The sequence below is a fragment of the Leopardus geoffroyi genome, chromosome E2 (assembly GCF_018350155.1).
Source record: "Leopardus geoffroyi isolate Oge1 chromosome E2, O.geoffroyi_Oge1_pat1.0, whole genome shotgun sequence".
Taxonomy (NCBI): Eukaryota; Metazoa; Chordata; class Mammalia; order Carnivora; family Felidae; genus Leopardus; species Leopardus geoffroyi.
Window position 1 is genome coordinate 14,401,291 of NC_059335.1, and position 26,541 is coordinate 14,427,831.

At 54.2% G+C, this 26,541-nt stretch overlaps 2 protein-coding genes across 2 annotated transcripts; one reads left to right on the forward strand and one right to left on the reverse strand.

Moving 5' to 3' along the window:
• The first annotated feature begins 3,056 nt into the window (after positions 1-3,056).
• Positions 3,057-5,347, forward strand: TTC9B (tetratricopeptide repeat domain 9B). Its single transcript, XM_045442337.1, has 3 exons — positions 3,057-3,563; positions 4,067-4,249; positions 5,124-5,347. Exons 1-3 carry the CDS (start codon positions 3,149-3,151, stop codon positions 5,249-5,251), a joined length of 726 nt encoding a protein of 241 aa, XP_045298293.1. The 5' UTR covers positions 3,057-3,148; the 3' UTR covers positions 5,252-5,347.
• Positions 5,348-5,527: 180 nt separating this feature from the next.
• Positions 5,528-24,375, reverse strand: MAP3K10 (mitogen-activated protein kinase kinase kinase 10). Its single transcript, XM_045442325.1, has 10 exons — positions 21,403-24,375; positions 17,449-17,629; positions 14,032-14,180; positions 13,404-13,579; positions 12,112-12,358; positions 10,387-10,503; positions 8,339-8,510; positions 8,122-8,234; positions 7,101-7,754; positions 5,528-6,129 (listed from the first exon to the last, which is right to left on the reverse strand). The coding sequence occupies exons 1-10, from the start codon at positions 22,082-22,084 to the stop codon at positions 5,807-5,809; spliced, it is 2,814 nt and encodes a 937-aa protein (XP_045298281.1). The 5' UTR covers positions 22,085-24,375; the 3' UTR covers positions 5,528-5,806.
• Between the last annotated feature and the right edge of the window lie 2,166 nt (positions 24,376-26,541).

A 26,541-nucleotide genomic window follows, 5' to 3' on the forward strand; every position in this document is an offset into this window, starting at 1 on the left:
ACCGTCTTTACCGTCTCAGAGAATGAGAGATCTTGGAGCCAGGGGAGGGGGTGCACCCAGACTTGATTTTTCTGGATGTGAGAAAATGGTGTGCCTGTCTAGTCTGGGGGTGTCCGAGAATGAGGTGTTTGTCTAGATTTGGGGACTCTTAACCTTGCCCCAGGGTGGAAGATAGAGCATCTTCCTGGCCTCGGAAGATCCTAACTGCGTCCCAAGGTTGAGAATGAGAGGTCGGCCAACCTCGAGTCCCCCAGCTGCCCCTCTGGCCGCAAACGGGGTGTCCAGAGGGGCGCCCCCCACCTCTCTATTAACCATTTAACTGGATGCCAGGGTGAGTCCTCTTTTCGCCCAGCCCGTCCCTCTCCCCCCAACCCTCCGGGGTAGAGCTGGAGGTCTGTCCACCTTCAGCCCCCCTCCTGCTCTCCACTGGCCTCGTCCTGCGGGGGAGAATCGGGGGTCTGCCCGTCCTCGGCGCCCTCCAGGCCAACCTCCCGAGACCCCCTGATTGGTCCGAGGACAGGTCGTCTTCACCGCTGCCCCTGCCCCCGCCTCAGTTTCTCCGTCTCCCCGCCGCAGCCCCGCGGAGCTGCGCCCGCTCGAGCCGTGCATGGCCCGCGCCGCGCTGCGAGGCCCCGCGCCCGGCCGCGCAGCCACCTTCCTCAAGTACGCGCGGCCCCAGCTCCAGGGCACCAGCCTCGCCGCCGCCCGCTTGCTCCGCCGCCCCCAGCCCGGGCCTCCCTGAGTCTGGACACCCCATCAAAAAAAGACTCTGCTTGTTTATCCTTCTCCCAGTTCAATAAAAGAGGTTTTTTTATTCTGAGCGCTCTCTGTCCTCGTTGGTCGAATTCCGACCCCTCTCTCGCTTTTGATTGGTCACTTTCCGGGCCTCTCATCTTTCTGATTGGATGTTCTTTACCAAGTCTCTTAATGGCGGCTGGGAGATACGAGGCGAATACTGGACCTCTCCGCCAGGGGGCACTGGCGGCCTTCCGCAAGCGCGGCTCCGCGACCTAAAACTAGCATCCCAAGCGTAACCGCCTAGTGGAGATAAACGGACAGAGACGCTGCAATCTGAATGGCTCTTGGTCTCAAGCTGAGAAGAAACTGGGAGGGATGGGGACTGTGGGAAGCTGAGAACACCTGCCCCAGCCATAAGGAATGCTACCTCGATGTTGCCAGATTTTCAGATTTTGTTCAAGTGTAGCTGAACATCTACGGTTCCATAAGTATCTCTACGTTTATAAGTTAGCAACACATTCACTATTTTTTAATGGTTGGACAAGCCCGACACATCACATATAATATGCTGGCCTGTGAGAGTCATCAGTCTGGGGTAGTATGGGTCTTTGATAGCAAGTGTTCTATAAATAGGATCTGATTTACTTAACCCCTGAAGAGCCACAGTGTCAATGGGTATATTTATAGCACTGGCCTCATAGAGGTGTGATGAGAATGTGAGTTAATAAGTACATAGAACTTTAGGACGGTGCCTGACGGTAGGTGTTATGGAAATTGTTAGCACTACATCCTAGCAGGACTGTGAGCTAGGTATGCTTGTCCCCTGTTTCTGCCGAGCCCCTGGCACCTAGCTATTTAGTAGGTGCTCAGAAAATATTTAAGTGCTGAGTTCAGGTTTGGACCTATCGGGTGGGACCTGCCATGTGGCCTCCAGAAAGAGGATGTGCGGTGGCAGGGTGAGGGGAGAGTGGAAATATAAGCTTGGTGCTTGGAGCTGAGGCCCAAACCAGGGTCTTGCAGGTGTGGGGGAGGGTGGGAATATATACAGTACCCGAAATTATTCATTCACTCATTCATTCAACAACTATACGTGGGTGCTGACTCGGGGCCAGGCTCTTGACTGAGCCAGCCAGGTGCCCCTGGGGCCAGGCTGTTAAGATCATACACCTCACAGTCTCATGGGTGATAAGAAACAGGGGTTGTTAATTGCCCATTCCTGTGCCAGGCTCTGCGCCAAGTGCTTTACCTACATAACATAATTCAGTCCCTACAACTACTCTGAAATACACTCACGTAGTATCCCCAGGTCACACAGGAGGAAGGCAGGGTGGAGGAGGATCAAGGAGCTTGGCCAAGGTCCCACCACCAAGTGAGCAGCTAAGGAGAGTGGAAGATCAACCATCCCGCTCACCTGTTCACCCTGTTTTTCTCTCAAAAGCCTCTCACATGCTTCCTTCTCTGTGCATTATTGTGCCGCTCACTCCGGGCTGTCCCTTGTCTGCTTTCCCACTGTGTCTCCTCCCCAGACAGTGAACTCAGGACAAGAAGCAGATCTCTTTGGTTCATAGAGTGATCCCCTCCTCCAGGAAGCCTTCATTCACTGCCTCAGTCTAGGGCAGGCACCTCCTCTGGACCCTGACAACCTGTTGTGTCTCCCCCATCCAGGGCTCGACCCCCTGCCTGTGTCTCCCTATCCCACCCTGGCCACTTTGAGCTTCCCAGGTGAGCCCACTCTGGGCTGTCACTGTCGGGTCACTGGTCTGTCTCCCCATGGACTAGGGGCTCAGAGAGAGTAGGGTCCAAGGCTCTCTCAGTAGCTGCTCTTTCCCGGCATCACCCAGACCAGAACTGGTCACAGAAAATATATCAGTGAGTATTTGTTGCATAGATGAACAAACGGGTTTCCAAGCTGCTATCATTGTCTTATGTTACTGACGAGGATATAGAGTCCCAGGTAATTTTGGGTGATGTGTCCAAGTGCTACAACTAGTGAGAAAATAAGCAGGGAATTGACTCTGGGCAGCCTGAGTCCATAACCTGTGTTCTTATCCAAATATGGGAAATGACTAGGGGTCTGAAAACCAGCTTTCCAACGAGGTTGATATCTTCCTGCTCTTTCCCCAAGACTTGTCTTTTCCTTCTAGAAAGCTTTGGGAGCTTTGGGCATGGGGGGAGGAGAGCAGGCAGGAGGGTGGGAGGTAAGGGGAGTGGGAACAAGGGAGAGGCCGGCTGAAGAACTAGGGCTGGGCTGATTTGGAGGATAGAATGGGAAAGTCCTGAGGGGGTTCTCTAGACCCATAGGGGGCAGGCGGAGTCGACTGCCGGAGGTGCGGGGGCGGAGAAAGGGTGGGGACCGGCCCCGCGGGGGGCGATGCGGTAGCTGCAGCGGCGGCCGCAGGAGTTTCCCACAATGCAGCGCGGCGCGCTGTCCCCGGTGCTGATGCTCAGCGCTGCCCCGGAGCCTCCACCGCGCCCGCCTCCCGCCCTCTCCCCGCCGGGCCCGGGCCCCCGCCATGGCTCGGCTCGGCCCAGCCCTGCCCCAGAGCCGTCGGGAGGCCTGGGCGCGGCGCTCGACAGCAGCCTGCGGGCCGCCGTGGCGTTCAAGGCGGAGGGCCAGCGCTGCTACCGAGAGAAGAAGTTCCGGGAAGCCATCGGCAAGTATCACCGGGCACTGCTGCAGCTGAAGGCGGCGCAGGGAGCCCGCCCTGGAGGTCTGCCCGCCCCCGCCCCCGGGCCCGCCAGCAGCCCGGGGCCAGCCCGCCTCAGCGAGGAGCAGCGGCGCCTGGTGGAGAACACGGAGGTGGAATGTTATGACTCTCTCACGGGTACGGGGCCGTCGGGGGACGCATACGGGAGAGGAGTAGGGAGTGACGGGCAATCATGAAGCCTTGAGCGGGGGACTGGAGGCTTGAATGAAACAGACCTGGGGTCTGTGAAGGGAGACCCCAGAATTTATCAAGGGGAGGGGTTGGGGACGTAGGGGAACACAGGGATGGAAGGGCTGGGAGGCAAGAAATGGGCTCTGGGCTGTCACCTGCGAACCTCAGATGAGAAAATTTTACCCTGGATTACCGATTCAAGGCCCCACCCCTCACCTGAGATTGTGTTTAGTGCTCTCCCCTGCAGAAACTTCCCAGCTAATTGCCCGGGAGCGCTTGTCTGTTTTCGCGCCCTCTAGCGGCGGCGCAGAATGATTCTATCCCAATTGGTCAGAAGATTGGCGGCCCCGGTGGCCTGAACAGTCCCCTGAAGGCCAGGCTCCTAGCAGTCAGATGAGCTCTGGGGGTGCCGTCAGGCTCTGTGAGCACCGGTTCCGGTGTCCCCGCAGCCTGCCTGCTGCAGTCGGAGCTGGTGAACTATGAGCGGGTGCGCGAGTACTGTCTCAAGGTCCTGGAGAAGCAGCAGGGCAACTTCAAGGCCACCTACCGCGCTGGCATTGCCTTCTACCACCTGGGCGACTATGCACGCGCGCTGCGCTACCTGCAGGAGGCCCGCAGCCGGGAGCCCACAGGTGAGGGTGGACAAAGCAGGGAAAGGGGCTGGAGCAGAGGAAACAAGGGAACAAGGGAGGCTCAGAGCCGAGCTGCTTCAAGGGAGTGCTGTGCCTCCTCCCCAGCATTCACCTCTCCATCCACCTACTCCTTACCCACCCACGCAGGCGCTCACCCCCCATTCACTCACCCATGTTCCTCTGACATCCACCCAACCACCTCCCATCGGCTCAGTCACTGACTCATCCTCAGCCTCCCACTCACCTACTCAGCCACTCCCTATCCACTCACCCCCCACTCATTCATCCGCTCACGAACCCAACTCACTCACCTCTTCACCCGGGCGCTTCACCCACCCGCTACTTGTTGAGCACTCGCAGGGAGGCAGACCCCAGGGTGGGCAATGACAAGACGTTTGCAGGGGCGGGGGTGGGAGGGGCAGGTTTGGCCCAGTTGGAGGCTTGTTGCTTGCCCTCTGGGACGTCACAGGGTGCACGTGTGTGTGTGTGGGGGGGGCGCGGTGCAGAGACAATAGTCTCGTATTGAGAGCCAATGAAAAGGGCGCACAACAGGTACAGGACACAGGGCTGTGGGGGCAGAGGCAAGACTGGTTTTCCTGGTGAGAGGTTTAGAGAGAACAGGCTTCTTGCAGATGTTACGGGAGGCTGGCGGGGGCGGGGAGGGAGTACGACAGAAGTCTGTGAGCAGAGGCATTCCTGGCAGAGGGCACAGCAAAAGAAATGCCCCCGTTCTGCCTGTTGTGGCTGGGGTTTTGGGGTAAAGGCTTTGGCAACAGTAGCTGTGCTTGGGGGTGGAGGGCACTGAAGGCTGGGGACCATGAGGTGCGAGCTGCCCCAGGACACCCAGATGATGCCGTGCCCGCCTCCCCTGCAGACACCAATGTCCTGCGCTACATCCAGCTGACCCAGCTGAAGATGAACCGTCGCAGCCTCCAGCGGGAAGACAGTGGGGCCGGGGCTGGGGCCGGGGCGGGGCCAGGGAATCGGGATGTCATAGGCTAAGGCCAACCTGGGGGACTGTCGCTACCCCCACTCCCACCTCACCATGTAACTTCCCCTGACTCACGTGTTTGCTGGTAAAGCACTTGTCACTGGTGACTGTAGCCTCTGTGTGGTGTCTTGTGGGGACGGGGAGGCGGAGAGGGAATGTGCACCTGGGCCTCACCCCCTGGACCCCAGAAACCCAGAGGCTCGGGGAGGAAGTGTGGGATGGGGGGGATCCTAGTGGGGTGCCCCAGGACCAGGGCCTGGGCTGGGGAAAGACACAGCCAAGAGCGGTAGGGGGCAGGGGTTACCTTTAATGCTGCATTTTGTGCCGAATCCCTATGATGTGCCCTGTCCCTGAGTATCCCTGCCCACCCTCCCCCCTCACTGCAGGGTGGGCACAGGGCCCCACCCTCTGGGGTACAAAGGAATAAATTAAGTGACCCCCTCCCCCCTTCCCCAATAAATAGAGTATCCTGCCCAGGGCCTCCCCTGCCTTGTGGCGTGGTAGGCTGGGGCGGGGCCTGGGGCGCTACATTCATGGCTGCCCAGGCGGGCGGTGGGGGGCAGGCCTCAGCGGGAGCCGTGGGCCCCGCACAGGGGCACTGTGCTGTCCTGGCTCTGCCCCTCCATGTCCATGTCAAGCAGCGTGGGCTGCATGCCGGGGGGTCCAGGGCTCTCTGGGGTGTCCGGCCTGCTGGGAGGCGAGATGCTGAGTGTCCAGCCAAAGGAGACCAGTTTCCAGGGGTCCAGGCGGGGCCGGCTGGCAGCCGGCCGGGGTCTTGGGGCGAAGGTCAGGGTGGTAGGGCGGCCAGGGAACTCGGGGGGCCGGCGGTGGGTCGGGAACAAGGTCTGGGGGTCGGGCAGGCGGGGGAAGTCCAGGGGATCTCGAGGGCCTGGTAAGAGAGGATCAGATGAGGTCAACGGGGTGGGCCAGAGGATGGCATTTAAAAGCCAGGATCATCACATGACAATTGGGGTTTCTGACGTCTTTTGAGGTATCTGCTGCTCTTCTTGGGCCCACTTTCCAGGAGGGGTGGGACCTTCACCTAGGCCCCTACGACTCTGAACTGCTCACTCAACTGGGTGCAACTCTGGGCATATTCCTTAACCTATCAGAGCCTGTTTCTTCGTCATCCCTCTAGATACAGAAAGCCCTCATCCGTCTGAAGCCTCTTATGCATGTGGCACTGGGTGTGTGCACACACGGAGACCTGAGGCATGACGCTATCTCTGAATGGTGATGACAGCAGCTCACTGCATAGGTGAGGGTTAAATAGAACAACAAAGCACGTAGCACAGTGCCTGGTAGTAGGCAGTTAACTCCTGTCCTAATCACCTTTGTCTTTGTTAACGAATTATAGAGGGATGCCTGGGTGGCTCAGTCCATTGAGCACCTGGCTCTTAATTTCGGCTCAGGTCATGATCTCACAGTTTGTGAGTTGGAGCCCCAGACTGGGCTCTGTGCTGACAGCACGGAGCCTGCTTGGGATTTTCTCTCCCCTGTCTCTGCCCCTCCCCGGCTCAGGCTCTCTCTCTCTCTCAAAATAAACATAAAAAATGTAGAGGGAACAGTGTCTAGCACATGAGTGTTACCCATAGTTGTTACTGTTGCCATTAATGCCACCCACCTGGCCCCTGGAGGCATTAGTTTGCCACCTCTCCTGCATTCCTGGGTCTCAATCACCTGGGGGCCCACGGTGCCTCTAGCAGTGAGGACCATGGGGACACAGACCCTTCCCCCCATGCTAAGCAAGAGGCCACCCTGACATCTAGAGCGTCGCCGCTGGGCTGGGACCTGGGACTTTGGTGGGGTTAGGGGAGAAGGGTCGGTTTTCTGCGCCCTGGGTGTGGGCGCCTCACTCACCAGGGCGGGGAGCCGCGGGCTCAGGCGCCCCCCGCTGCCCCAGCGCCCCATCAGACGGCGTCCGCCGGTGCCCGCGGCTCACTGCGCGCGCGGCCGTGACGTGGGTGGGCGTGAGAGACTGGCGGGGGTCTTTCTTGAAGCTCTCCAGCTCCAGGTCCACCAGGGGGTTGGTGCTGGGCGGGGAGGGCGGCGGGGAGGGCGCGGCCGGCGCGGCCTCGTCGCTGTCGGAGCGCAGCAGCGAACGCGTGGAGTTGCAGTCGGACACGGACGACAGCGACACCAGGGTGGCCGAGGGCGCCAGGCCCGGGCCGGGGGCCGCGTCGTCGCGGCGACCGGGCGAGCGCCCGGGTGGGCTGAGGCCCCGCGGGAAGCGGCCGGCGCGCGGGAAGAAGAGGCCGTCGAGCCAGCGCCTCTGCTCCTCGCCGTCGGCCGCGCGCGCCTCGGCCACGTCGGCGCCCAGGCCCACGGCGCCCAGCAGCGTGGCGCAGCCCAGCAGAGCCAGCTCGCAGCGCCGCCGGCCGCCGTGCCCGGGCCGGGAGAGGGGCGCGGGCGCCCCCGGGGAGGGCTCGGCCGGCAGCGGCACCGTGAGGTAGGACGGGGTGGTGTAGGGGGAGGGAGGCACGCTGCTGCCTCCGTCCGCCTCCGCGAACTCCTCTGCAAGTGGGAGAGGGCCGTCAATCGCCTCCAGGGCTGGGCCTGGCCGCAGCCCCCGCCGCCCCCGGAGACTTGGTGGGCAAGGGGCTACCCAGAAAGACCCTTCTGGCAGTGAGGCCACCAAGTCCCATTAAACGTGGTTCTCAAATCATTCTCCTCCCAAAGCCTCTAGGAATGACCCTGCACCCTGGGGCTGCCCTTCCCCCATTTTGGGAATGTTTCCTACCCACTGGTCCAGTGAAATCGGATTCCTCCTCCCAGTGCGGGGGAGGTGGGGGGGGGGGGGATGGTCACCTCTTCGTCTTGAGTTCTGTTTCCCTCCGGATGCCCCTCCCTCTCCATTTTAAAGGCACCCTCACCCTCTTACCCATCTCATTGAGGCTGGCGAAGCCTGGGGCGATCGGTGTGTGTTTGGGGGATTTGCCCAGGTTGGGGGCACTGGATGACCACTGTTTGCTTCCTTCCCCCAGGGCCTTCAGCCTGCAGGGGGCGCCAGAGATAGGGACGGTTGCAATGCAGGCCTTCTGGCTGCCTGGGCCTGGGGGCAACGTGCAGGGCCAGGGGTGGGCTCCCAGTGCCTATACCTCTCCTCCCCTCCAGCCCGCTCCTTCTGCAGGGTGGAGCTGGGGCCCCAGGTCCGGCCCTTCTTCTTGCCTCCAACCAGCTCTTCCTTCTTTGGGGGCCCGCTGCGGCCCCATGTCCCACTGCCACCACCGCTGCCACCACCGCTGCTGCCACCGCCATCCACGGGAGTCACTGGGCCAAGAAAAGCCACTTGGTTACTGGGTGTTGGACAGTCTGTCCCCACTGGGCTCCCCCCCTCACTCTCACATCCACTGTCCACCAGAAGTCCAAGGGATCTTCAACCCTTCCCTTTTCTAGATCCTTCCATAGCTCCCTACTGCTGTCAGGACAAGGTCCTAGCTCCTCAGCCTGGCAGTAGAGGCTCTGCATGTACTTCCCTGCCTTCCCTCAGCCTTGTCTCCCGTCACTCCTCACAGCCAAGCCCATCAGCCATCTATTCATTCCCACATGTCTGCTGAGCACCTGCCATATGCCAAGCCCCATGGGAGGTGCTGAGAAGACAGTAGTGGGCAAAGCTGACAAAACCCCCTGCTCTTGGGAGTTTACATTTTAGGGGTGAAGACAGATGACCAACAAGAATCATACTAGGTGAGTAATTTGTGTAGGGAGTTGACAGGCGGTAAGTGCTGTGAGGGAGACGGAGACAGACGGTAAGTGCTGTGAGTTGACAGGCGGTAAGTGCTTTCTCAGGAAAGGAGTCTGAGAGGTAGGAAAAGTCATGTATGACAAGGAAGAATCTGAGCAAAGATGCGAAGGAGGTGAGGGGGTGAGTCAAGTGGATACAAGGGAGAAAAGCATTTCAGGCAGAGGGAATAGCTTATGCCAAGGCCCTGTGGCTGGCCATACCTAGAGTGTTTAGAGCAGCCAGGAGGCCTGTGGGGCTGGTGTGGAGGGAGGGAGAAAAGGAGGAGAGAGAGGAAATGGAGTCTGGGTATGCAGGCAGAGGGCAATGAGTGCCTTGGTTGGGACCCCATGTCTATCATTTCCCAGGTGGGTGTTTCTACACCTCCATGCCTTTGCACAGGCTGTTCCCTTCACCTGGAACTCTGTTCCTTTCAGTCCTTTTCCCAGCCTCGTTGCCAGTTTTCCCTTCAAGCCTCCAGCTCTGGAGGAGTTTGTTCCCTGGAGAGTCTACTGCTCTCATTTCCACACTTTGAAAGTACCCTGACATTAGTACTGTCACCATATGGTCATTGTCTTTGTTGGTGTCCCCATGAGAATGACCTCTGGGGCCTGGTACAAGCAGGGGTCCTGACAGAGGTGTGAAGGGGGTGATATGTGGGGCAAAGCCAGGGGTGACCGATGGGGCAGAACAGATTTGAGTGGATCAGCCTTGTATCCTGCCCATCAGCAAACCGGGCTGGCTGTGCCTCTGCCGCGTAGCCCCGTCTCCCGCCCACAGCCCCAGTCCGGTCCGCTCCCCTTGTCTCCCATCTTCCCCTATCGCTCCAGCCTCCCACAATCCACACCCTTCACAGCAGCCGGAGGGACAAGGTGCGTTTTATCACATTACTGCCCAGCTCACGGCCCCTACCACATTTAGAATAAAATCCAGTTCAGGTTCCTTAGCGAGCCCAGTTCTCTAGGCCCAGCAAGATCTGGCCCCCTGCAACCTTGACCACAAACCCACTCCTCTCCCTGCCATTCACTCCAATCCAATCGAGCTGGCCTCCCAGGACCATACACATGCCTTGCTTATTCCCACCCCTGGCTTTGGCCCTTGCTGTTCCCTCCTGCAGGGACATGCTTCTTTCGGATCTTGACCCTCCTCGCTCCTTCTTACCACCCGGGTCCCTGCTCAAACCCCAGCTCCCCACACAGGCCTTCCTGATGTAAAACAGCACCTCTCCTCTTTTATTTTCCTTCCCTGCTTTCCTTTGTAGAGCTTATCACTATAGTATATGTACTTTAGTGTCTGTTGACCCGATGAGAATGAGGGAGGGGACCCCGCCTGTCTTGTCCCTGTTGTTCCTCCAGCTCGGTGCCCAGTAAATGTTCACAGAACGTTGTGGACTACTGACTGGTCAGGGCCTTGGGAGATACTCACGGCGAATGGCCCTCAGCCGGGGGATGATGCTGGGGCTTGCAGGGGGGCTGGCCCCATCGGATCCTTTCCGCTTGTCCAGGGTTGGAGAGGCTTGGACTGTGATCTTATGCTCGAAGCCTGTGGAAAGAAAGAGACTCCTGAGCAAGATGCTCCGTGGGTAACTGGAGAAGTTCCCTTTGTGGGATAGAAGGAATGCCAGAAAGGAACGCCACTGTTTTCATTCCTTAAACGGGGGTTCGCAAACTATGGGTCTCCAGAGCGGCGGCATCCACGTCAACTGCAAACCTCAGGGGCAGCACTCACCCTCAGGCCCTCTGAATCGGCAGCTCTGGGGTGAAGCACAGCCATGTAACCGTGATGAGCCCTCCAGAGACCTCGGGCGCACGCTTCAATTGGGGAGGAGGGATCCTAATGGGGTCCTTAATTAACTAAGGATTGACTACGGATCTAGGCCTAAGTGTCCAGCGTGGCAGCTATTAGCCACAAGTGGTCACTGAGCACTTGCAGTGTGGCCACTGCATCTGAGCCGCTGGAGAGTTTGAACCTATCTGTGTAGTCGCAATTAATCTAAATTTAAACTTAAAAATGGATCCTCAGTTCGGTTATTGAAAACATTTAAGCATGTTTGATGCAAATCTTGGGGATGTGAATCAACTTTTTTTCAACTATAAATTTCACGAAACCCAAATACGGTCAAGTATTTTTGAGGAAAATTAAGCGTCTGGACCAAGGTGCACTGTAACCATTCCATATACCCTGGATTTCATAGATTGGGTGTGAAAAAAAGAGGTTAAAATCTCTAACAATTTTTCTTGTATTGATACATGTGACACTGTAGCATTTTGGATATATCAGGCTAAATAAAATATATTGTTAAAGTCAATTTCACCTGTTTCTTTTCCATTTTTTCCCTTTTCCATTTGTTTTTTTTTTTTTTTAAGGTGGCTACTAGATTTAAAATTAGCCATGTGGCTTGCATTAGATATCTGTTGGCCAGTGCTGTGCTGGTCACTGCATGATGGCTTATAACATTACAAAGAGAGGGTTGAGCAGACATCATGTGTCTTATGATGGGTGAGCGGGGTCATGTTACCTAAGAAGCAATCTTTGGGGGGGTGGGGGTGGGGGTGGGGAAGAGACCCAACACGAACTTGAAACTGATCATGCCTTGAGACAAACCTATTGGGTCGATCCACACGAAACTTGTTTTGGTTTTGGTCAAAAAGGGCCGGACATCAGCAGTTTCACATAGTTTAACTTAATACTAGTTAATAGGAAATTTAGGGGACAGAGGACAAGGTAAGTCATACTGGGGAGACGCAAGCAGCAGCCTCCAGACTGTGGGAAGTGCTGCAGAATAAACGATGCAAGGGGAAAAAAGCTGATTAAAAGATTAAAAAAAAAAAAAAAAATAGAAGACAAAACAATAACAATTTTTAAAAAGTAAGGACGTGAATGCCCTAAAAGTGAAAAGAAAGGTTATTCTTGGCGGGCAGCCGGGGGTTTGTGCCGGGAGGGAGCGCGTGGCGGGGCTGTGGCTTCTCTCTGCTTGGGTGGGGGTGATTATATTAACTTAGTAAGCTAGACGGGTTTCTGGCCCCTTTCCACATGCGTGATACATTCAGCAATAGAAAAGTTTTCAAAAAAATAGGAGGAGGAGGTAAACCCCGTGTTAGGAATGCTCCCAGCAGCCCCTGGGGGCTGCGTAAGGCGTGTGGGCGGTACCGGAGGGCAGGCTGATGTGGCTGCCGCCTTCCCGCAGCTTGAGCAGGCGGCTGCGCTTGAAGTTGCCCTTGCGTTTGCGGACCCTGGGCTTCTCCTGGCTCAGCTGGCACATGAGCAGGTGCAGCTCACGCTCCACGATGTCCATCTCGCGCTCGGCCAGCTCCTGCTCCCGCCGCCGCAGCTGCTCCTCCTGGAAGCGCTGCTCCTGGGCCGCCCGCAGCAGCTCCTCCTCACGGCTCCGGAGTTCCTGGAGAGAAGATGGGGCGAGGGGCTCACCTGTCAGCCCCTTGGGGATGGACCTGGGGGCTACTGGGTCTGCCTGGGGCACAGCACAAGGACGTCCTGCTAAGGGGCAAATTGGGGGCACAATCCAACTCACTCTTCATCAGCCAAGCTGGGTGCCGGTGCTCCAGGCTGTATTAGCCCAAAGAAAGGGCTTAGTTTTCACCTTTAAGTTTTTGACTCTTCAATTTGGAAAACTTCAAACATCCACAAAAGCAGAGACAGAATAGTGCCCCCAATTCTCATCATTCCACCTAAACAACTCTTTTTACTTAGCAAACCTTTTTTCACGTATCTTCTTCCTTGTCTCCTCCCTCTCTCCCTCCCTCCCATTTTTGCTGTTGTGTTTTAAAACCAATCTCAGGGGTGCCTGGGTGGCTCAGTCAGTTAAGTGTCTGAGTTCGGCTCAGGTCATGATCTCACAGTTCACAAGTTAGAGCCCGGCATCTGGCTCTGTGCAGACAGAGCTTGCTTCAGATTCTGTGTCTCCCTCTCTCTCTGTCCCTCCCTTGCTTGTACTCTGTCAAAAATAAATAAAACATTAAAAAAAATTTAGGGGTGCCTGGGTGGCTCAGTCAGTTAAGCATCTGACCCTTGATTTTGGCTTAGGTCATGATCTCACAGTTCGTGGGTTCAGGCCCTGTGTCAGGCTCTGTGCAGACAGTGCAGAGCCTGACAGTGTGGAACCTGCTTGGGATATGCTCTCTTTCCCTCTCTCTCTGCCCCTCCCCTGCGTGCTCTCTTTGCCTCAAATAAATAAACTTAAAAAATTAAAAAAAAATTTAAACCAATCCCAGACATCAGGCAGTATCACTTGTAAGAGCATCAGTGCAGGGTGCCTTTTTCTTATTAATCTGCCAACAGGCCCCTTTCTTAATATGCAAAAAAGGCCCCTTTAGCCCTGCATGGACCCAAAGACTGGGGCTCAGGGGAAGGGACTCTGCCCCACCAAAGGCATCAGAAATGCAGGGGTCTTGCTCCATCCCTCCCACTGTGCCCCCTGCTTTCACCTTCTCTTTGGTCCGGAGGTCATCAAACATGTGCTGAATTTCCAGCTTCCAGTCTTCCTGCAGCGAGTGGAAGGACTCCAGTGGCATCTGGAATAGGGCTGACTGCTCGATGACTTCAAGCTGCTTTAAGATACTGCCGAAATCTGGCCGCCCATGGGGGTCTGGGTCCCAGCATTCTGGGGTGGGGGTGGGGGGGACAGCAGTGGGGGTGGAGAGGTCAGTGGCCATGCTCTAGGGCAACACCCTGCTTTGTGGAAGACAGGACTTCAGGGGACTGTGGACAAACAACTTCCATGGAACTGAGGGAAGGAATTCAAAGCCAAATTCCTGGCAACATTACAGTGAAACCTGGCTTCTGCTTCCTCACTTGTGGCAGAATCAAGGATCAGGGAAGAATCCCAGGGCCAGCAAATGCTAACAGGTGCCCTCAAGGGCTGTGGGCCTGGCTGGAACAACAGTTTGGGGGACACAGAGCCAACTGTAGGGGAGACAGTTTGTGGTCCAATGGTTGCAGCCCCTTCTCCCTCACTCCTGGGCCCACCAGTATGGATGGATGTGAAGGGGTGAGGTCTGGCCCGAGGGCCCCTGCCACCCAAGCTGAGCCTATCTCCACAGGGCCCTGGCTCACCCTCCAGTAGGCGGGCAAAGGGCTCGGGGCACGTGGAGGGGATGGGCAGCGTCAGCTTGTTCATAGCCACGCCATATGCCACGGCCAAGGCGTCGATTTCACGGTAGGGGACCTCACCCGTCAGCAGCTCCCAGAGCAGCACCCCGAAGCTGCAGGTGGGGAAGAGGGAGGGTGATGCCGCAGCCCACCCCCATGCTCACCTACACCCCATCCCTGCCTCCGGTCCCGTGGTGGGCCTCCCTCACCCCCACATCCGGCGCTGGTTGATGAGGCCACGAGAACATGACTGACCTCCGCTGGCCTGATCTCAAATAGATGTGGTGGGGTTGGCTGTCTGATGTCTTGCCTTTGCTCTGCCTCTCTTCCCTCGCCCCTGTCTGAAAACTTTCAGTGTCTCACCTGTACCCCCTGGACAAAGCCACTTTTCTTAGCCCTGACCTTTGACGTCCCCTGCAGCTTTGCCTCTAAGCCCTCTTGCCCCCGTACCAACCCCAGCTTCGCTGAACAAGTTGAACAAGCCCTAAGCCCTGTTCTTCCTAACCTCTGGCTTTGCACATGCTGTCTCCTTCATCAAGAACATCCTTCCCTGTGTAACTGTTCTTTCAGTCAAAACTCAGGTGTCCCCTCTCCCAGGGAGGCTTCCTTGATTCCACAGCCTCCAAAGCTAGATGAGAGACCCCCTCCTCTATGTTCCCACAGAACCCTCAGCACTTACCTCTAAAAACAAGTTAACACTATTTAACATTTATAAAGCACTTACTCCAGGCCAGCACTGTGCTAGGCGCTCTCAGTAATCCTCACAACAGCCCTGTAAGGCAGAAGGTATTGGTATGACCCCCGTTTTGGCCGGGGGACAGGTGCAGGCACAGAGAGGTTAAACTGTCTGCCTAAATGCCACACAGCTAGTAAGCGGACTGGTCTCAGTCCACACTTGGGCTCAGGCCTGCTTGATGCCCATGATGGTGTCCTTGATGGATACACAACACTGGAGCACGCACCGCTGTGCTACGGTCACCTGCCGGTCCACCTTCTCCGGTAAACTGAACACCATTTTGTGCGGTGTCCAGCATGCAGTGAGTCCCCGAGCTCCCCCACATCCACACATGCATTTGACATATAAATGTCTGCTGTGTGCCAGACACTATTCTGGGCACTGGACCAAGATGGACACCACCTCTGCCCTCCTACGGCTGACGGCCTCCCTGTCATTCTCAGTGCCATCACTGGTGAATGTGAGCTGGGCATCTGCTGCCTGAAATCATTTCCCATCCTCCTTTGCAGCTAAGCATGCCCATATGGCGATGGTTCTGGCCAGTGGGGTGCAGGAGGACGTGTAATATGCAACTAACTTCCAGGAAGTTAAAGAGAGTCCTCGGAGTCCCGAAGTTTAGAAGTTTAGAGTCATTAAGGAGAATTGGTGTCCTTTCCTCTTTTCCTGCCTGCTTGCTGTGATGTGGACATAAAAGCCGGAGCTCAAGCAGCCGTTTTGGATGATGAAGTGAGCTTTGGAATGGAGACCACACAAGGTGGAAGAATAATAATGGCTTTCAACTGGGGGTGGTGTGAACCCTCCACCTCACCTGTGTTGCTGGAAACCTGTGAGGCTGTTTTGATTGTCACAAGGACCAGGGAGCGCTATGATGTTTGGTGGCTGGGAACCACATCCTAAAAAATACAGGGCAGGGGCGCCTGGGTGGCGCAGTCGGTTAAGCGTCCGACTTCAGCCAGGTCAAGATCTCACGGTCCGTGAGTTCGAGCCCCACGTCGGGCTCTGGGCTGATGGCTCAGAGCCTGGAGCTTGTTTCCGATTCTGTGTCTCCCTCTCTCTCTGCCCCTCCCCCGTTCATGCTCTGTCTCTCTCTGTCCCCAAAATAAATAAACGTTGAAAAAAAAAATTAAAAAAAAAAAAATACAGGGCAGTACCACACAAGAAAGAATTACCTTGCTCTATGTCAGTGACACCCCTGTTGAGGAACCCTGACATAGGACCCTGAATTCCTGTCACTGGGAGCACCACATCAGTCCTGGGCTTTACAGGAGAGCAGAAACTTCAGGCTTGTTTTTATTTGGGGATTTTCTGCTCCTTGCCACGGAGATATGGCTCTGTGCAGTTTGGTACCACAAATGAATGCCTAATGGAAAGCCAGTTAGAACCTTCCCCAAAGAGCTGCACTGCTCTCGTGGAGACTTCCTGTCTGATTTGTCTGCCCAGAAGCCATGACTTTGCTACTTGGTCCATCTGGAGCCTTAGCTGGGGACTGACCTGGGTTTGGCTCCCTCCCAGTAGAAGGCCCCAGGCTGAAGAGTATCTGCTGTCGCCATAAAGTCTCACTGGTGATGGCAACAGCCTCCTCGCTGGCCTCCTGCCCCCACTCCTGTCCCCCACAATCCATTCTGCATCCTACAGCTGAGGGAGCCTTGCAATGCTAAACCAGATTGTGCCATTCATAAATGCTCCCAATGGCTTTCTGCTGCACTTAGAATAAAGCCTGGCGTCCGGTCCCTCATCTGCAGGGTCCCCCGCTCTCTCTCCTATGTCATTTTCTACCACCTTCCTCCTTGCCTCCTCTGCTCCAGTCACCTGGCCTCACGGCTGTGTCTGGAATAGACCAAGCTCATTCTCACGTCAGTACCGCCTTTGTGGGCACTGTCCCCTCTGCCTGGGAAGCTTCTTCCCCCAAACTTTGCATGGGTGGCTCCTTCTTATCATCATCCAAAACTCAGCTCAAGTGTCATTTCTCAGAAAAGCCTTCCCTAACATCATCCTCCAGCCCTCAGAGCGCTTTCGATTTACCTCCTGGCTCTTAATACTATCTCATGCTTTGTTCTGGTGGATTAACTCTTTACCTTTGGAAAATCATTTTACAACTTTTTAACTTAAAACCAGCTCCCCTCCCCCCCAGCTTCTTGTGTATTTGTTTATTTATTTACTATTCCTCTGGGCAGGAAATGTGTCTAGATTTTTTTTACTGCGGTATCCCTAGCACCCAGTGCTGATGGATGGATGGATGGATGGATGGATGGATAGCTGGATGAATGGATGGATAGATGGATGGATGGATGGATGGCTGGCTGGAAGGAAGGAAGGAAGGAAGGAAGGAAGGAAGGATGAAAGGATGCCTCCAAAGGCCTCAATTTCCTATTGACAAGTGGGGTGGTGTACTGGATGGTGTCTGAGGGGCCCTTGGTGTTGACATCCTATTTCTATATCTTCGTAATTTTCCACTCGAATCCAAGTCATCTCAGCTGCCACTTCAGCAAGCAGACACCTGCTTTGGTGCTTTGATGGTCTGACCTTGCCAGGGAGCCTCTCTGTCAGGCCTGGATCCTAGCTTCCGCAGGAGACTGTCCCTCCCACTCTGAAACGCCCTCCTCCGCTCCCCCATTTCCGGGATTCCCCAGCCCCACCATCAGCACCTCCAGACATCACTGCTTTTGGAGAAGAGGGAGAGACGGATAACCTCCGGAGCCATCCAGGCATAAGTCCCTGCAGCGCTCATCTTGGTGGTCTTGTGCCACTCGCGGGCGAGGCCGAAGTCCGTGATCTTGAGCACCGTGTCTGCGAGGTTGTGGTTCTCGATGGCCTCCAGAATAAGAACTGTGGGGCAGGAAGAAAGATGGGTCACCCCAACCTTCTGGGCTGCAGACCTGAGTGTCCTGCCCTCCTGCCTCAGCTGAAATCTCCTACTTGTTCTCTCCCTCTAACCATGAGTAACCATGAGTTACCCCCCTCTGCAGCAGGTCCTTTCCCGGTCTGGAATATCATGGACGCTTCCATGCCAGTCGGATCCCTGCCCAAGCTCCCATGAAGGAGGAGGAGCTTCCTCTGGGTCTACTTCCCTCCTAATTCTAACCTGGGCTCTGGGGAGCTCCGTGAAAGGTGGGTAGCCAAAGCCCAAAGCCTTGGTTCTCCTTTGTTCAGGCCTTGAATTCCTGGCCACCAGTGAGGTGGGAACGAGACTCTGAGCAGAAGGGATGAACATGGTTCTCCTTTGTCTTTGTCACCCCCTGTGGCAGACTGCATTCAGGGCCCCAGATCTACCCCTTTCTGCATCACCTTCTTCACCACCTGACTCTGCACTCCTTTCCACGGAAGGGGAAGAGTCTATTTCCTCCTCCTTTACCTTGGGTTGGCCCTAGGACTTGTTTTGGTCAACGGAACAAGGCAGAAGTGACAGAATGCCATTTCCAAGCCTAGGCCTTAAGAGGCCTCACCTATCTGCCTGCCATCACCACGAGACCATGCCTCGGCCAGCCTGCTGGTCCAAGGTAGATGGGAGGTACTTGGAGTAAAGTCTTCCCTGCTGAGGCCCGCCTAAGTCAGCTCACGCGCCAGCAGGCCCACATGTGTGTGAGCAGCAATAAATGACATCAAGTTTTAAGACCCTGAGTTTTGGGGGTGGTTTGCTACGCAGCATTACTGTGACAAAGTCTGACGGCTATATCCCCCAAGCATATTGAATGGTTCCAACTTGCTGTCTAGGGCTTTTACTAACAACAATTATAATCATGGCTGGTGTTTATCAGTGGCCTATGATATGGCAGGCACTGTGCTAGGCCTTTACATGGATTATCTAGAAAGCAACCCATTTTATCGACTGGCAAACTGAGGCTCAAGGAGATAAAGTCCCTTGGCCAAGAGTGTATAGCTAGAAAACTGTGGGGCAAAGACCTGACCTACATCTGTCATTAGAGCCCAATCTCTTAACTGCTATGATATTCAACCAGCATGTATCAAACAGGCCCCAAAGTGTACAGGCCTGCCTGGGTATGAATCCCAGCTCTGCCACTTATCAGCTGCATAACCTTGTATGATTTATTCTTCTTAACGCTAGGATTTCTTCTCTGTTAAGTGGGGATGATAATAGTATTTACCTTATAGGGTTGTAGTAAGGTGAAGCACCAGTAGGTCCTTTAAAAATGTTAGCTATTATTATTAGTGTGTGATGTGGCCATAGTTGGCCTTTACTTCTCCCCCCAGATCTTTGACCATTCCTGGTGACTTCTCCTGTCATAACAACAGTGAGCTAATTCTACTATCATCAAAGCCCAGAAGCCTCCCTCGACTCTCTAGCATGTGACTCCATGCTTCCCTTCTTGGGTCCCCACCTCTTCTGTTGGTGGGGTGACCCTGTGACAGACAGAACACACTATGGTCTTATATTTCATTTCTGCATCATCCCTTGCTTAAAATCTTCTGTTGGCTTCCACTACGTTAAAAACGAAACAAAACAAAACAAAACCCCAAATCCTCATCATGGCCCCCAAGGTCATTATGATCTGGGCCCTGCCTACCTTTCTGACCTCATCTTCTACCCCTCCCTCATTCCTCCTCTTCCAACCCCTCTGGTCTCCTGGCTGTTTCTCCAGCAAGGCATGCTCATTTCCACCTCAGGACCTTTGCTCTGCCCAGACCTTTGCAAGGCTGGGTTCTCTTTGTTCAGGTCCCTGCTCCAGTATTGCCTTCCCTGACCATCTGATTCAAAGAGCTCCTTCTGCCTGTTTTATTTTCTTCAGAGCCCCCTGATCTTATCTGGAAATTTTATCTACCTATCTACCTACCTACCTACCTACCTACCTACCTACCTACCTAAATATCAGTCATCTACTTCTGTTTACTAGACCATAACTTCTACGTGGGGAGATCTTGCCTGGGTCACTTCTGTAATCCCAGCGCTTAAGATAGGGCCTAGTATATTTAATTTTGCTTCAGAATTATCGGTTGAATGAACCAATGTACGAGCGACACCAGACGAGGGGCTCCTAGGGAAAGATGAATGGAGGAAGCTGTGCTGTGGAGGCCCTGTGACCTGTCCTGGGCATGGACTTGTCCCATTGACTGAGCAGGAAGCTCTGGCCTAAGGAGCCCCAACAATGCCACATCCAGGTGGCACTGGCTACAGGAAAACCTAGAGGCCTGGGGGCATGTCCTTACACCCCACCTCCAGGCTGTGAATCAGAGGGGTGAGGAAAGGCCAGGAAGGCACCCCAGCCTTCAAGGGGAGCATGCTGGTGGTCCTGCCTCTATTTGCCCAGCATGTCAGAGGAGTCTGAGCATCTGGGAGGCAGGAACCATCTGTGTCTGTCTTTGTTCAATTCCCTGGCCCCGCCACAGGGCTTGGCACACCTTGAGCACTTGGCAGCTCGGTTGGTGTACAAGTGTAAGGCCTGGAAGGTAAGGAAGACCACTCCCTCTGTTCTAGGGGCTCGCAGTGGTCGTGGCTTTGCATAGCAACATTGCAGAAATAGCGGGATGGATTCAAACACATTTCAGGGTGTGGAACTGACAGGAATCAGAAGAGATGTGGGAGTCCAAATGTGAGAACAAAGGGGAAATCCTCACATTTCCAGGGAGGGCAGGGAACATGCTGGCCTCATTCACTGTTGATCCCTCTCCTTAGCACATGACTTGGCCCAGCAAACACCAAATGAAAAATGAAAGAATAGATGCATGCAGAAATGAAAGGGAGTGAGATGGGGTAGAGGAAGCTTGGGAGAGCCAGGAAGGTAGGATTCTTCCCCTGCTATATCCTTAGGATGCAGGACTGGGTGTGGCACACAACAGGCGCTCCGGAAATGGGTGAGGCCACTGCGGTCTTGGTCCCTGTTGGGCTCCTGTTAATAGGTGCTCAACTAATATGTGCTGACATCATGAGAAGCTCCTTGATCTAGAGGTGGGTCCTGGGGAGCCTTCTCTTCCTGCTGGCCCCAGTCCCCATTCGACCAACCAATCAAGTTTTGAGAGCCTGTGATAAGCCAGGCAGCCTGGAAGCTTTTACATAAGGCACATCCCTTTCCCTCCTCCCTCACTCTGGCTGGGGCAGAGGCCTGAGAGGACTCCAGGAAGTGGTTCTCAACCCTGAGGAGACACTTGCCAATGTCTGGAGACAAGTTTTGGTCTTTGGTGGAGAATGTTAATGGCATCTACCAGCTAGAAGCCACGGATGCTGCTAAACAACCCACAAGAGAACTGCCTCCTACAATCATCCAGCCCCAAATGTAAATAGTGCCAAGGTTGAGAAACTCTGACTCCAGGCTAGATTCTTTCGGTCTCTGCCCAGTGGACCCTGGCACCATGGCTGGACAGTGAGTGCCATGAGGGCAGGCCCTGTGCTGTCCATGCTAGGAGTTCAGGGCCTGTCACAGTGTTCATGGATACATACTTATTAAGCTACTGTGACTCTTAGCCTGGGAGACAGGCGGTCCTTCAACCTTTCCAAGCCTCCTTTTCCTCCCTCACTTGGCCCGGAAGGTATACCGCTGCCCCTTCTTGCCCTAGGCAATATCTTCTGGTGTCCCCATTTCCCACCACCTAGGCTTGACCTCCTAAGATTCGGTGGAAGCAAGTTTTGGGGGGAGGACACCACTTACTGTTGATGGACTTGAGGTCCCGGTGGATGATGGGCACAGGGGCATCATTGTGTAGGTAGTTCATGCCCCGGGCCACCTGCACAGCCCAGTTGACCAGCACATGAGGGGGCACCCGGCGGCCCGCCAGCACCCTGCTCAGTGCGCCCCCCCTGGCATACTCCATCACCAGGCAGAGGTGTGGGGGGCTGAGGCAGGCGCCTCTGAGGGCAATGATGTTGGGGTGCTTCAGGGCTCCGAAGAGCCTGGCCTCCTGGCGCACCTGCTCTGCTGTCACTGCCGGGTCCCGCTCAGGGTCCAGCCGGGCGGCCTTGACAGCCACCTCCTCGCCGCGCCATAGGGCCCGGTAGACCTTGCCAAAGCCCCCTACACCGATGATCTCTTCTAGCTGCAGCTCGTGGAAGGGGATCTCCTGGGGCAGCTGGAGGCCCGCGGGCGCGGCGGGTGCGCCAGGGGCTACGTAGTTGCTGGGGAAAACGCCCACACGGCCGCTGGGTAGCTGCCCGGTCCACCAGCCCTCGTCGCCCGACACCGCACAGTCCTGGGAAAGCACCTGGACGCGGTCGCCCCTCCGCAGGGTCAGTTCCTCATCGCCCGCCGCCTCGTAGTCGAACACCGCGGTCCAGACGGGCCCCGTGGGGGTCGTGCCCCACTCCTTGGCCGTCCCCCCCTCCTCCTCCTCCATGGGGGAGGGGCCGGGGGCTGCGGGAGGCCGCTTCACACAGGCTGCCCGCGGGATGCAGAGGGCGGGCCCCGGCGGCCAGGATGGGGGGCAGTCCCTGCGGGTTCTAGGGGGCTCCTGGAGGCCATGGCTGGGGGCGGGGGCCCTCCGCAGGAGCAAGAAAAAGCCTCCTTAAAAGGGCAGGGTCGTCCCCTCTGATTCAGCTGCCCAGGCGGGGCGGGGTGCGGATAGGGTGGCGGGTTCACCTGTCTCCCCCAAATGTCAGGGCGCTAAGAGGGCCTGGCCGCGCGGCTCCCCAATTCCTGCCGGGGCCCGCCGGTGGGGGACGAGGGTGAGGGAAGCAGGCAGCCCCCTTCCCCACGCCTCTCACCCCGCGCAGCTCCACCGGCGGCCCCCGGCTCCGCATCCCGGGCCACGACCGCCGGGCGGGGTGGGGGTGGCGGGGCCCCGGGGGCGCCCGCCCCGGGATGGGGTGGCGCGCCCCTCGGCCTTCTCACGCGCGGGGCGGCCGGGCTGCCCCCATCCTCAGCACCTGCCTCCCGGTCGGCCCCAGCCCTGCCCCCGCCCGCGCCGCTTCCCGGGGCCGCCGGCGGTGCCTGAGTGACGTGCTCGCCGCCGCCGCCGCCGCCGCCGCGGTGCCGCCTGGGAGTTGTAGTCTCCGGCTGCGCGGCCTCGAGGCTGTTCTCCTAGCTCCCAGAGCCCCGCTGCCAGCCTCGGGCCGCAGTGGGGACCCCACGAGGCCGAAGGAATCCTCCCGAGGAGATAAGCTTGGCCTCGGACCCTCCCTGGGACCCGGTGGGCCAGATGCCGGGAGGAGGGAAGGAGGCGGGGGCCAAGCGCTCCTCACAGACCCTGCGGGTCCGCGGCTCAAGACGGGGTTGACGGTGGCGGACCGGCTTCGAAAAGCGAAATAGAGGAGCTGCGTGAGTGGTGGTTACTGGCTCCAGCCTCTAACGCGGCTGGAGCACGGTCCCCTTGGCTGCCCGTCCCCTCGGGCCCCGACCCGAGGTGCACGCCGGGAAATGTAGTCCGTTCCGGGACAGGCGCCGCGGGAGGCGGCCTCAAACGTTGGAGAAAGGTTGGTGGCTCCTGCCACCTAGGGGATTCGGCTGATGGCGAGGCCTCAGCAGGGAAGATGGGGCTGGCAGGACGTTTTCACTGTCCGTTGGGAAATCACAGCCATGTCTTTCCCCACCAGCTCTGGTTTCTTCCACCTCAGCAGTCAGAACTCCCCGCCTCTCGTAATAAGAACTTCAGTCTATTGGGGCTTAATGCGCATCTTGTGCTAAGCGCTTTGCATGGTATCATCAAATTCTCGCAAAGCCCCCATTTTACAGATGATGCACTGAAAAGCAAAGTCACTTGTCCAAGGTCACAGAACTGTAAATGGCAAAAGCAAGCCTCAAAGGTAGGTTTTAAAATTAAAAACAAACATGATTTAAAAACAAACAAAACACTGCCTTCCCATTTAAAGAATGAGGATATTGAGTCCTGCAGAGGTTCAGTGACTTGCTCAAGATCTGTAAGCTTGTAAACGGCAAAATTCTGGGCCTTTTCACGTGGTTTCTCCCGAGTGGCCCGGAAGTCTGGAGCGAGGAGATAAAAGAGGAACCATGAGGTGCTCTGCTTCCCAAGTTCCAGACCCCGCCCCTGCTCCTGGGAAGTTGTTCCACTCTTAGAAGTGGGTACCTGGTCTCTTGTCTACCCATCAGGGAAGCATAGGAACTATCAAGAATGTTTGTTTGAAGACAGAGTCCCCCCTTATTCTGAGTTATAGGCAGTTCTGCCATGAGTGATATATGCGTTCCTGAAAAACCCTGGAGTTCTACAAAACAGTTCACTAAACATAACAAGAATTTATGGGGAAGAAGAAGAAAAAAAAACAAAACTAGGGTTAGATTGCTCAAAACACTGGCAACTTCATAATCAGAGTGCTACGAGACCAATAATGATTCTCAAAGAAATACTAGCACAGTTAAAATTCCACCGAGGTTTGCGCTTAGCAACATCTTCAGTGCCTTCTTTGCAATCTTATGAGGCTTGTGCTTCCTTCTCAGAGATGCTGGTCTGGATATATTAATTTCCTTTTCTTTTCTTTCCTTTTCTTTCTTTGAAAACTTTCTGGCTTTATTATTTTTTAATTTTTAAATTTTATTTAAATCCAAGTTAGTTAACTTATAGTGTAATAATGATTTCAGGAGTAGAACCCAGGGATTCATCACTTACATAGAACACCCAATGCTCATCCCAATAAGTGCCCTCCTTAATGCCCATCACACATTTAGCCCATCCCCCCCAACACCTCTCAGTTCTCTGTATTTAAAGTCTCTTATGCTTTGCCTCCCTCTCTCTTTTTATCTTATTTTTCCTTCCCTTACCCTATGTTCATCTGTGTTGTTCTTAAATTCCACATATGAGTGAAGTCATATGATATTTATCTTTCTCTGACTGACTTATATCACTTAGCATAATACATTCTAGTTCCACCTATGTTGTTGCAAATGGCAGGATTTCATTCTTTTTGATCACCAAGTAATATCCCGTTGTGTGTGCATGAGTGTGTGTGTGTGTGTATGTGTATGTATATGTAAGTGTATATATATATATATATATATATATATATATATCACATGTAGATATTAATTTCTAATGGAAACCATTTGCATCAAAATTAAAAATCTGATTTAAGGTGTTGCCTTCATCAACCTGTCATTTTAATATGAGAAAATATCATTGTGGTTTCTTCATCTGCATTCACAGCTTTACCACATACCATAACATTGTAGCAAGCATTATGATCCTTGAAACCACTAAAACAAGTCACTGTGGATCTAAAGGAAGACAGTTCTGCAGATTTTTAGCTGTGTGTGTGTGTGTGTGTGTGTGTGTGTGTGTGTGTGTGTGTAAATCTTCTTTGATCACCAAGGCTTCCCTTTTAACTCTGAGAAAGCTTGTCACTGATTGCTTCAAAATATTAACTTCCCGGAGAAAAATTGCATATTAACCAACATGCTTGTGTTATGCCGACATTGTTACTCTGTTTACCAACTGCTTATGGGTTCAAATCAGAGAGGCAGGTGGGCAGCAGAACACGTGGTTTCCCAGTGAATGTCTAGACTCGGGTGAGCAAGGAGCCTTGACTTGATTCTAAACCTGATGGGTCCTGCAGTGGGAATGGGGAGTGGGATGGAATTTGTCAATTCCATAACAGATGGTTTGGATTTTGATTGGGATTGTAAATGAATCAGTTATTGATTTGGGGGAGAATTTGTGATTTAGTAATATTGAGCCTTCCATCTTAGACGTAGGTTTGATTTTCTCCTGGGATATCTTGTACATGTTTCTCTGGTTCACTCACTGGGACTTTACTATTTTTACTTATTTATTTATGACTCGGATCTTTTTTTTTCCCCCCTAATCAATTACTACTCTTGCATTTTTATTGCTGATCTTGGATCTGGCTACTTTGTTGAACTCACTCTTACTTGTTTTAGAATAGCTAGACAGCTAATTCTCCATACTTTCCTGGCTAGATGATCCTGTTAGGGTAACAAAATGTCAGTTTAGTTCTTTCCAACCTTTATAACTCATTTCTCACACCTTCCCCTTTGCCAAAGAATTTCAATACAATGTTATTGGTAGTGATAATAACAGACAATTCTTGTGTTGTCCGAGATTTTTGAAGGATTAACGCTAAGGTTTCACTATGAGGTATGGTGTTTTCAGATTTCGAGTAGAAGTCCTTTATCAAATTCTATTTCTGATTTGCTAGTAGGTTTTTAAAAAGCAGGTGTTGACCTTTACCAAATGCTTTTTATGCACTTCTCAATGTGATCAGATGGTTTTTCTGCCATCTACACTATTATGAGAAATCATTTACCTTATTCTGCAATCTGGAATGGCTTATGATATATTGGAGTTACCTGCTCTTGAAACATTTGGGGGAAGTTGACCTTAAGATCATCCATGCATGACGCCTTTTTGGTAGGTCTCTATGATTTCAGCTTCTTCTGTGGATGTTGGTTTATTCAGATTTATTGCTTTTTCCTGGGATAAATGTTTGTAATTTATATTTGTCTAGAACAATATTTTATCTAGGACTCAGATTCATTGGCATAACTAGGTCATAACATTCATTGGCATGATGTCTTTTATGATTCATTTGCATCTGAAGGTATATTTTCTTCGGTTTTCCTAATATTCATTTGTTTCTTCTCTAATTTTTCTGGATCAGTTGCCCCAAATTTTATAGTTTTATCAGTCTTAAAAAAACAAACAAACAGCTTTTGGTTTGCTGATAATCTTTCCTACTTATTTGGGGGGAAGGTTATTTCGTTAATTTCTGCTTTGTTGATTCACTGCCCTCCCCCCATTTTAGTGTTTATTCTGTATTCTCCAGGTTTTGGTATGGGGTGCTTTCTTTGTCATTCAGTTCCCCAAAAATGTAATGTCAGATTATT

Bases quoted from the DNA above. Each gene is read 5' to 3' on its own strand.
- MAP3K10 (XM_045442325.1), bottom strand. From the start codon at position 22,084: ATGGAGGAGGAGGAGGGGGGGACGGCCAAGGAGTGGGGCACGACCCCC. The intron at 13,580-14,031 runs GTGAGCCAGGGC...CCCCCACCCCAG, and splicing joins CTTTGCCCGCCTACTGGAGG to AATGCTGGGACCCAGACCCC. The intron at 12,359-13,403 runs GTGAAAGCAGGG...TCTTCTCTCCAG, and splicing joins ACCTCCGGACCAAAGAGAAG to GAACTCCGGAGCCGTGAGGA.
- TTC9B (XM_045442337.1), top strand. From the start codon at position 3,149: ATGCAGCGCGGCGCGCTGTCCCCGGTGCTGATGCTCAGCGCTGCCCCG. The intron at 3,564-4,066 runs GTACGGGGCCGT...GTGTCCCCGCAG, and splicing joins ATGTTATGACTCTCTCACGG to CCTGCCTGCTGCAGTCGGAG. The intron at 4,250-5,123 runs GTGAGGGTGGAC...CCTCCCCTGCAG, and splicing joins CCGCAGCCGGGAGCCCACAG to ACACCAATGTCCTGCGCTAC.